Raw genomic sequence first — 12057 nt, forward strand, 5'->3', positions numbered from 1 at the left:
GTTCCATTTCCTGTGTTTATTGGTCTCGCGTATTCCGTGATTCCTCAACTGGCTCCGCGATAGTGGAAAACGGTATCTACCGCGCGAAACAAAAATCGCACAAAAATTGCTGAATATCGCAAAATGGAAGCTATGCGATAAGCGCATAATAAAAAAGGAAATCTTTGTTAAGCAAATTTCTGTTGCCATCTCGCGCTTTCAATTATTTCGTTTAAAGCAAATTTTACAAAATAAGCAAAATAGTGAAAAGGCGATCTCACTTATCAACTAATTTCTTACTGTTCTCGGACTTGAAAATACAATATATAACTATTATAAGATATACGTTTACGGAAGTACATGAATTATATTAAAACGGCACCGAGATACATCAGAGGAGCAAGCAAATAAAACATAAATTAAATCTAATATCAAGAAAAAAAAAATCTGGCTGCATAATACCATAATTTGTCGCAGCGGTTACGTAATAAAAAAAATTACGCGAGCCAAAGACTCGAGGGGGAAATCGCTGAAATTCGATATATCCAGGTAATCGGTCCGTCCCGGAGATCGCCAGGTGAGAATCCAGCATCACGTACGGAGTAATCAGAGGAAGCGTCGCGTCGGGACCGGCAACGGTGGCGCGGCGGCGATGATCTCGGATGGGGATGATGTCATCGTTTGGGGGTAGAAAATACGCACCGCCCCCGAGTTAGACCAATGGCGTGGCGTTGGATACTGCACGGCGACCAATCGTCTCGCACATCGCGCGATTCTGCCGCCGAAAAAAAAAAGTGGAAGACGAGCAGGAGACCGAGGGGAAAGAAGGAGAGAAGAAGAGAGTGAGAGAGAGAGGGGGGAGGGGGAGGGGGAGGGGGAGGGAGAGGGAGAGAGAGAGAGAGAGAGAGAGAGAGAGAAAGGACGGCATCGTCAGCATCGCACCACCACAACCGTCGATGGAGGCGGCCGCACGACCACAATCCAACAACGGAAGCCAGCGCGACGGCGGCTTCCACCACGAGAGCGAGAAGCGTCGAGTTCGCCTTACTAACTTGGTGACTTGGTCAATCAGTGAGCGTGTCCATCGCGGCCAAAAAGCAATTCCATTCGACGAGTGTCGATTACGCAATCGGTTATCCGTTCGCGCGATCCGCAACTTTGCGACGCGATTACCGCATCGCGACGGGGGTCATCGGCAACGTAAGAGGTGGTGGTCTCGGGACGAGACGATCCGATATAGCGTTGCCGATACCACGAGGTGTCCGAGAAAAATATTCTTGTACTTCCGTCGCGCGAGTTCGATGCCTTCGCTGCGGGTGGTTCGTAGCTAATAATGATCGGCCGCAAGGATTAAGGGCTCAGGTAGCAGGAATTTGCGAGCTCGCACTTGACAGCGAATGGACAGTGGATCAACAATGGATATCTTTGAAGAAGGACCGAGCTCTATCGCGCGCGCGCGCGGAGGATTATTGCGGATGCGACAAGTATCGCATTATGATTACATAATTCATTATGAACCGTCGTCGAAATATTTGTAAAAGTTCAGATTTGGTTTCGGACGCTACTGGAACTCAAGTTCGAAGTTATTTGCTTACAGTGCGGAAATCAAATACGATTCTGAAGGACAAATAAATAATCATACATGCGTAATATATATTAGAAATTCTATGCATTTTTTTAATCAAGAATTTTTTTAATAAAACGCAAAATGACTACCGTTTACAGGATCGCGTTTTTTAAAGCGTTAAACGCAAAGGTAAAAACTCATATTGACAATTATGTGGATAATTGTGACATTGTAATGATGGAAAAATGATTATTAAACATTCGAGCTCCATTGTGATAAAGTACATGGACCGTCGGATGTATAATGAGAGAACGACAATTTCATAGATTTCATAGATTTATTGTGATGTCGTAGAAAAATTGTGAAATTTTTTTCAAAATTGAAACTTCCAAGCAGACAATTTTTTGAATATGGTAATTTTTTGTTGAAAAAAAAAAATACCAAGGCTTTATTGGATTAAGTCTTGATGAATGAGAATGTAGTGGTTGTCATTATGAATGAAAGTGCGTGATTAAACAATCGTCGCGTCGACTCGAACGTGCGGATGCTTACTTTCGTCATCAGTTATTCATCCGGCTGATCTATAAGACACAACGATATACTATCCCGAACTGCTGAATAGCAGAAGCGGAAAAGTACGTCTCGCGAACGCTCGACGATAAAAAGCCTACGAGTGACAATATAATATAATATATGGACAACGAAAGAACGTTCGTAGAGATACAGAACTGCCGGTGAATTTTTGAAACTTTATTCGAAATAAACAAGTCGTGCAGCACGGAGTGTTAATCCATTTTTCATTTGCAATTTTGAGAGCGGGATGTCATATTTTTAATCTGTAATTCGAGACAAGTGATCAACGAGATTCGAAAAACGCGGAGAAAGCTCGCGTTTCTTACGTTCTAATATATTTCCCGCGCACTAGGAGCGGCGAATGAGCTCGGAATCCTGTCTTCTGTCCGACACCTCGATTCATGAGAGCCACGCAGCCGCCAGCCAAGGATGTCGGACAGTTCGGAACAGCTGTCATCGCCGAACAGCGACTGCAACAGCCAGATGGGCGTCGTGCATCGCAACGCAACCACCGCGCAGTACGGCAACGCGACGTCGATGTCTGGTCTCGGGTTGACTCACCATCCCCAGAATTTGACGCCTACGTCGAACGGCAGTCCCTCTTGGAGAGCTCCTGCGGATGCTGATCCGCAGGAGCTCTCCACCTGCAGCTCCGCCAGCGTGAGCACCAATATCACCAACATCAGCAGCCTCTCATTCAGCAGCACCACCAGTCTCTCCCTCAGCAGCACCACCAGCAATTTCACGCCCGAGCAAATATCCTGCATGTGCGAAGCGCTTTCGCAAAGTCAAGATATCGAAAAGCTATCGAGGTAATTCAAAGGGCGCACACATTATTCCTTATGTAAGCCGTATATAAAAATCTTCCATCGTATATTTATATATTTATATGGTATATTATAATTTTTTTATATATTTTAATTATTTGTTTAAAAAATTTTGTTCAAAGTTTAATCTGTTCGCAAAATTGCCCGAATTACTTATTAAATTACTCTCTCGCGAGATATATTTAAAAAAACATCTTCGTATTCATGTTAGATTTCTTTGGTCCTTGCCGCCTGGTGAACTGCTACGTGGAGGCGAGAGCGTCCTGATGGCGCGTGCCGCCGTTGCCTTTCATCGCGGAGCCTACCACGAACTCTACTCGATCCTGGAAAGCCATCCCTTCTCGCCACGCCGTCATCCGGAACTTCAGCAAATGTGGTTCAAGTCGCACTACCGTGAAGCTGAGAAAATTCGCGGTCGACCGTTGGGTGCCGTCGACAAGTATAGACTGCGCAAAAAATATCCGTTGCCGAAGACGATCTGGGACGGTGAGGAGACCGTTTACTGCTTCAAAGAACGATCGAGAAATGCCCTGAAGGAATGCTACATGAGAAATCGATATCCCACGCCGGACGAAAAGAAGAACCTCGCGAAAAAGACCGGCTTGACGCTGACTCAGGTGTCAAATTGGTTTAAGAATCGCCGGCAGCGAGATCGCACGCCGCAAACGAGAACGTAAGTACTTCGTACAAATAGATTTTACGCACACTCACTGTGAAAACACTGTGAAGAATTAAAGTTCGTTAATTTTTCATTAAATTGCAAATATATTTTACGTGAGGATAATTATATCTGTAACTCTCTACTTAACTCGAAAAGATTTTTTTTCTACGTATGGAAAAAGAGAAAGAAGGAGAATAATTGATGAAATTAATTGAATCGGTTTCATATTGCTTGACGATATACTTAGCGTGGATGTTTATAATCTGAGCACGCAAGCAAGGATGCGTTTTCTTTCAATTAATTCGGCCGTTGAATTTTTTTATTGCCCTCACCGCACTCTTATTTTCCCATGAGAATCGTGATTGTTCACTAATGACGGTGAACATCGATTTCTAACCAGTGGTTGTCAGATGCATGGAAAACACATGTGTCGATGGGGGGTCTCTATTCTTTCCAGCAACAAGTGTTCCGGTATGTGTTCTTTTTCAAAAAGTGTCGCTTCGCACACAGGATATACAAATCACTTCGATTTTATTTGCTCTCCGGTATCATCGACCGTTGTCTTTTTGAAGAAAAATAAATTTTATTTTTTTTATTTTTTTCAATTGTCACGCGGTGACGTAATACGGTAGCATTGGGCTCAGAACAAAAATAAATCAAATGATATTAGTTCGAGACATAAATACGATATAACGTTTTGCAATAAGAATAAAATTATTACTGGGCAAACTAGATTTTATTTCTTTTTTTTTTTTTTTTTAATATTGAGCACGTGTTGACGGAGGGGTGTCCCTATCCTTCCCAGCGACAAGTGTTCCCATAAGTGTTCTTTTTCAATATTAAGCAAGTGAGTTAAAAATCGTAATAAAAATTATATTAAAATTATAATTATATTGAGTTGTACGTTCGAAGAAACACAAACACGGAACACGCATATCTGTTCCTTTATAATCAAAAAATAGATTATTCAATCTACAACGCATAGATTTCTTCGTCCTGCAGCCACAGAAATATTTACCGGACTCAAAACGATAATCGAGCGATGATATAATCGTGAAACATTCTTCAGGGATCCGGTGTTGTTCGGTTCTCCCGTGTGATTATCTAATCCGCGGGCTTATCTAATTAATGTCTGTGTCGTGTTGACGTCCTTTATGGCGATTACGAGCGCAGGAGGGGGGGGGGAAGGGAATGAAGTCTGGCAGTTCTATGCGTAACACTGGGGCTTGTTATGTTACGCGTGAGGTTCATTGGTAAACGATACACCCGAGAGAAAAGCGGCGGGAGAGACGTAAAAAAGAAATATAGACGGAGTCACGCTTAGATAATGCCGGACGCGTGTTCAGCCGTTTATTGACATAACTGGGGTAGAGCAAATTACGATAAGATCAGGCAACGTAGACTTAATCTCTTGGGATCGAGACGCACAAGATCGAGAGCGGAATTCTTGGGAGCGACGCATGAAAATCCGTCACTCGAATAGAAATCCGTTTACTGTAAAACAGAATTTTAGTTATATAAATAATAAATTGGATTCATTTTTATATTCACATACATAATTTAAGAAATTATAAAAGTGTGAAAAAATTTTAACGCATACTCTCTTAAACTGAATCGGTAACAATATCACTGATTATTGCAGACAAAATTTTATCGGTGACTACTTCACTAATCTTCAGTGAAACACTCACACTTTGCTCTTCCGTCTTATTCACTGATTAATGGCAATAAAATTTCATTTAAAAAAATTAGTCTCTCTCACTGTCATTAACTGATTCTCATTAAGATTTCACCGTCCGCAACACTATATTTATAACTGAGATCATTGCTTATCAGTGATAATACTGATTTCAATTAAGAGAGAGAAAATAATATTCATCTTTAAATATTATATACTTTTGAATATACGTTTAATATTATCAATGCATATTGCGTAATTTTCGAATTTTACTTTTTCATATTCTTCGTGACCATTTTCAAAAAGAATTTCTCGACGAGACTTCTTCGCGGGGGGAAATTTATGACGGAAATTTTCGTCTTATCTCGTATCCGGATGTCTAAAATATATTGACTTGCACTACTTAGGAAAAACATAACAAGCTTAAACGTATTAAAACGCTTACACATTTTTCTGATTCTTTTCGATGAGAGGGACGAATTTCGCATGGCTTCCCATGGGTCCGTTAGAGAGCGGTAAGGCCCAGCAAAGAGAGAGAGAAAGAAAGAAAGAAAGAAAGAAAGAGAGAGAGAAAGAGCAGGCCGTGACCGTCGCGGCACCGTCGCGTAGCCATAACAACGCTGCGTTCGTTCTCCGGTCCGTTCCTTTCTTCACGCGCACGCACGAGCCACGCATAACGCGCCGCCAGAAATTTACTCAGCACACGCATATATCCTGTCCCTTTGCGCGCGTAAGGGATACCTGCGTGTGTATACATATATGTATGCGGCGTCAGCCATCGCTCCGGCACCAAGAGACATTCGGCTGACCAGCCAACTCTACTCTGTCGCTCTGATCGATCTCGCTACTGTTCTCTCCCATCACTCATATCTCAATCTCTTTTTCTATTCTACGGACAATAATATAGTAATATTTTTTAAAGATAATATGAGCTTTGAATGACGACGGAGAACACGTCGTCCTCTTATAAAGGCAGTTGTAAAATCTGTTTAATTGGAAATATTTTTGCTCGCGATGAAAATATGTGAAATATTAACTCTTGGATGTATAAAAGAGAGACCTTGTTTAATGATATTTTCAATGACTTTAATAAAATTTTTTCTTCCTTCTCGATCATCTTTGTAGAGAAGTGTTCGTAGTTATTTTTTTAGTAATATATACAAATACTTTTAAAGTTATCGAAACCAATTTTCCGCTGAGCCTTTACTCTTACTTTTCCGCTAAGCTTTTTCTTGGAAGCTTTCCCAAGAGTTAATTAACGAAGGTCAAAGCTATTTAAATTTACGTTTATCTTACGCTAATCTACATTTATAAGTTTCTTTATTTACTGATAAAAAAATCTTGTTTATCGAGAAAATATTCTAAGAATTTACCAAACTTGAGGATCGGAGTTTTAAAAGGGCCCTTGGCCCTCTTAAAAACTTATAATTTCCGCGCTAGAGATTAATTTTTAAATTTTCAAACGAGATTATCCACCCGTCTACGCAAACTTCTCGCAGCATCTACCATCGTTTCCCTTGCTTTCGAGAAAACAATTCTCGATGGCAGAGAACCAAGTCGAACTTCCTCCCTTTTCCCGTCCTTTAGCGTCCTCCCGCCTCCTCGCCGAAGGCTCTAGGAAAAGGAAACGCGACGCCCCATTACCGTTTTATGACGCAGCTTCGGTTACATCTCCCGTTTCACCATTGAGCTGTTCGCACTACCAATAGTTTACTACATAAAGGCCACGGCCGGCCCTCTGCCGCTACCTCGATTTATCTTTACGTGTGCCGTGCAAGAACGAGGACGCGCCTTCTTCCTCGTTAGGTCCAGAAGCACCAGGTCGCCAACGGGAATGATGCGAATACAGATTATAAATGTGGTTCCATCTGATAATTTTCTAAGTGTCGTTGCGCGACTCAAATTTCCACGGTTAACTTTAACACGGATTTATTGATCCGTTGAATCATCGCGCGCAAAATTGCTGATAGTTGAATTGATCTATCGCATTCATGTATCTCTAAAAAAAAAAAGAAGAAAATAAAATAAAGAAAAAAAAAAGCGTTACGAAATTTCCAAGTTTTCCAAGTTATGCGTCCATTTATTACGACATAACATAGGCGATATTAATAGCCTCCCCGAAATATTATCGAAATAAGCCCTAAAATTTCCTTCCCTCTTCCCCACCTATCCTCGGAGACTAGACTCCCATTCGTCAAACCGGAGAAAGGGATTCGGGGTAAGCAGGGCGTTACGCGTAGGGCGTATTTCTTCAAATCCCAGACCTTGAGACGCGACCATAAAAATGCGCGGCCCGACGTTCGCAGAGAACAACGCGAGCGCGGAGGAGAGCAACAGAACACGGAGCAAAAGCGACTCATGGTCATGGGCGGAGCTGCTCTCGCACATGGACCACCGTGCGTGACGCACACGCGCGCGCACGCGCGAGTGCGTGAGCGCGTCGGCTTCGCGGTTCGTTTCCATCACGGCAGCGGATATAGAACAATATGACGCTGGACGAAATAAGATGGTCATCATCGTCGTCCTCATTGTTATTGTCCTCGTCATCGTCATCGCCTCGACGATCTTTTCATGTCCTTCGTGTCTTTCATCCCTTTCAGTTTGCCTTTTCACGTTTCCGTCCGTGAAAATTCTCAGAAAAAAATTCGCAGCAATTCTTAGTGTGTTCCATACGCATGTGTTACATTGAAATATATTTTCACCGGACCAAAGAATCAGCACATTTTTTTTCTATAGTGACAATTTTTTTGTCAACTTTAAGACAATATACGCAGTATGATTCTCGACAAAAATCTAACGACTTTTTTTTAACAAGATTTATGGTAGTAACCCAACAGTGCGTTCAAGTGGTTTTCTCAAGTAAGCTTTAGTCCTTTTTGTTTCTGTTGAATTTGCCTCGAGTCGATTTTCTCTTGCCTTTCTCAAAATATCATTGACGAGCATCTTGGCGATCTATTGATTTTTAACGATTTAATAAAATGAAAAGAACCTTAAAAAGAATAAGCACCTTTAATTGAGACATTCGAAAAAAAATATTTTTTTTATACATCGAAATACGTAATAATTTGAATGGAAGGCACGAATGTAATACTTATACAATTAAATTGGAGACTTCAGAGATGAAATTAATTTAGCATTCGTTTAAGCAAAATTAATCACATAAGACGCCTCTATTTAGATAAGAAATAAAAAAAAATATATTTGATGAAATCAAAAAATACTCTTTTGTATACGAGGATTGTTTTGTCAAACACTTTTTAATATCATAATCTGTAAAATCTGTTTACAGGGAGATGTTATCGTTGAATTGTCAAAGCACGAACAACAGCACGATTAGCAGCTCGGTGAGCAATGGTGGCAGCCTCCAATCGTTGCAGAGCATCGATTCCGACAGTCCGAATCTCACGATGTCACCTCTGTCGACTATGGGAATGTCCCCAGTCGCCATGAATCCGTGCAGTCCGATGGGTATGAGTCCCATGGGGCCTCATCATGGCTATGCTACTCCCGTTACGCCGTCGTCCGTTCATACCGCGCATCCCCACAACGGCGGATTGAGCCCCATGAACGATGTTAAGGCTCTATGCTACGGACGCAGCGTATACGACACAGGTATATTAAGCATTCGAGGAATATCATATTATTATATGTTTATTTATTCTTTAACACCAGCTATTAATTCGACTTCAAATTCTTAATTCCTAGCTCGTCAATTTTTATCTATTTAACTTTATAATTATTCAGATAGAAAAATTATTATAAATTAACGTGCGAAAATCGACGAACGATATCAATACGCGCGGACTTTTATATATCTCATACTCTTGTATATTTTCAAATTTTGTTATTCTAATCTTTAATATTTCAAATCCGAGGAAAAGACGTAGAACAGAACTCGGTCTACTACTCCAGCCACTCCAGCATGCACCATCAGTATTACCAGCAGACCCATCAGATGATGTCCACCTCCCATCATCATCACCATCATCAGCAAAGCGTGCCGGCCGGTTACGAGATCATGCTACCGCCACCTCAACATTCCATGTGACCAACGGATTATGAGAGTGACCGAAGTAATCAGGCTCATCACGGCCAGAGTGACGACGGGCTAGCGCGTATACACGCCTTTGCCTGATCTTACGGCTTTTCCTTTCATCTTGATCCAAGTCACATCGCAATAAAGAATGGCAATCGAGTGAATGGAAATTTATAAAAACGGCCGTTCTAAAGTCAAATAACGCACTCTCACCATCTCTTCCATATTCATTGTCCTTAAAATATTTACTTGGAAGAGTATCGAGTACTTTCTACATGCAATGTGAATGTACGATATACTCTGACAGTTCTTAAATAAATGTAGGTCTTCTGGGTTCTGCAATTTAGAAAAAATTATTGATTTTGAATCTATTTCGAAAGGTGGGCAAATACACGGTGGCTTTTTTAAAAATAGTTTGTATGTGTATTAATGCAATAAAAGAAAAACAGAGAATTTATATGTCAAACGCACGCGCACACAACACGTGCATACATATACGCGTCAGATAGAAAATCTGATAAACTATCTAAAATTAAAAATATAATTAAATAATTTTTTTTCTTCAAGCGGGAAATATTTTTGAACTTAATTTTTGAGCTTAATATATGACTATATTGTAATTATAAAATTATAATTATTGCAACTCTCTGAAATGAAATATAAATCGAATCAACTTAATTTCTTGCCGTTCTTCATTTTTAATATCAATTCGAAATATATTGAATGAAGATTACCGTGTAACCCACAGATGATTATGTTAATCGTACAAATTCATGCAACCAAATGTTATGTGAACGAAACTATGGGTGCGTTTTAACCAATGAGAAGACGAGAATATACTTAAAGACTTGGGAGGAGCTAAGAAACTGGTTTCATTTCGCACACCCTTCTTCAAGGTGTTCCGTACGCGATACGTACGCTCCAGCTGCTCTTAATTTTTTTCAGAACATACATGCGAAAATATTTACTTCATATATTTATATTCTCAGACATCTTATAATCTTATGAGAAATCTGTGGTTTAAAATATAGAATTGATTTTTAAATGCTTGTAAATTCAAATACAATTTAAAATTTGAATGCAAAAAAGGATTATAATTTTTTTAAATATACTTCTTTTTTGCATTGACAAATTTAAATCATTTCTTATTTATTAAAATCTATATAATAAATATTATCGTAAAATAAATTCGAAGATTAAGCACTCTTTGGAAAAAAAACTTATTTCATGTGATTTATGTTAATTGATTTATTTTATATAATAAAATATCGGTCACATGTATGAAGGATCCCTATCCCTAATGTATGTAAAAAAGATGTTCATTTTACATCAGATATATGATATATTTTTGACGTCATGTAAGATGTTGGTGTATTACGTACAATTGTAAATTGCTATGAGAAAATTGCAAAATCCGTTTATAATAATGTTTCTGGCGAAGTTCACGCAAAGAAAAGTAACAAAGGAAATTAGGTAATTAGCGTGTAACGCAGCTGAGAGAAATTGTCCTACCTATACTTTTCATTGTTAACTGTATATAGCCGAGAAAGGTACATATACGATATTAAACGGATTATGTATGTAATGTATATAATGTCAAGAAATAACCATGTATTATGGATCACTGGCTTTTAATAAATAGATCTGTGTTCATACATGAACCCCTTACTCCTCTCCTTTCCTATTTCGTGTTTTATAAAAAATACATATAGAGCTATATTATTACATATCGATGTATATATAAACGACACATTTCTATAAACCTTTCTGAGCATTTTCTTTAATCTCATATTTTTTCGAACAAATCAAAAGAGTAAATCATTTTATATAAAATTGTGTTTCTTTCAATATTAATCTTTTTTATATCTATTTTAATCTACAAAACTAAAAAAAAAATATTTAATAATTATTAATAATCGTTGCATTAAAAATTGATTTAATCGACGTTTATGTGAAAGAAATATAAATATAAAGAATATCGATATTAATAGTTAAATTAATAAATATCTTTTTTCTGAAGACTTATGTACAGCAGTTGGCAAACTCACCATCTAGAAATGAATCGAGATAATGCAAACGATCTCTTATAGATAACACTAGTGTGTGTTAAATATGTGAGAAATTCGCTAAATTTCAAGAAAATAAGAAAAAATGATAAGTTATTACCTTTTTTCGCGATAATTGAATTTTATTGTATTAATTTATTAAAATTAAATATAAAAGATTCTTCATTTATTAATAATATATTTATTGTAACGATAATTTTGGATCATTTATTTCGCGCGATGTCGATGTTTTATATATCGTTCGATTTTTCAGCGATTTAGATATAATACGGATTAAGAATGCGCAGGAGGAGTAAAAGAATTAAATTGCAGGAGTGAGTAATTAACATAATGAAAAGTCTATGATATTCTAATCGCGTTTAATAAATAATTAATCTCTCTCTCTCTCTCTCTCTCTCTTTCTATGTATTGCAAAAAGTATCGAAAAATCAAATTGCTGTGATTAATATGATTAATGATTATTGATTGTAATTAATAATTATCTTTTGTATACTAAAATAATACGTAATTATATCGCGACGATAGATTTTGAAGCACATATCGAATCATATATTTTGTGATGTGTTCAATTATTTAACGAACTGAGAATCTCAAAATGATAAGAATCAAAATTATAAATTACCGTTTTATTGCGATTTTTATGAGTAATAATTATTTTCCTATCGATACT

At 38.3% G+C, this 12057-nt stretch overlaps 1 protein-coding gene across 1 annotated transcript; it reads left to right on the forward strand.

The window, feature by feature from the left end:
• Window positions 1–2544: 2544 nt before the first annotated feature.
• On the forward strand, window positions 2545–9497 carry Six4 (homeobox protein six4). Its single transcript, XM_070308864.1, has 4 exons — window positions 2545–2931; window positions 3158–3619; window positions 8575–8897; window positions 9161–9497. The coding sequence occupies exons 1-4, from the start codon at window positions 2549–2551 to the stop codon at window positions 9331–9333; spliced, it is 1341 nt and encodes a 446-aa protein (XP_070164965.1). The 5' UTR covers window positions 2545–2548; the 3' UTR covers window positions 9334–9497.
• The last annotated feature ends 2560 nt before the right edge of the window (window positions 9498–12057 follow it).

Source organism: Polyergus mexicanus, unplaced genomic scaffold (genome assembly GCF_030449975.1).
Source record: "Polyergus mexicanus isolate NDT 795.1 unplaced genomic scaffold, iyPolMexi1.0 SCAF_16, whole genome shotgun sequence".
NCBI classification, from domain to species: Eukaryota; Metazoa; Arthropoda; class Insecta; order Hymenoptera; family Formicidae; genus Polyergus; species Polyergus mexicanus.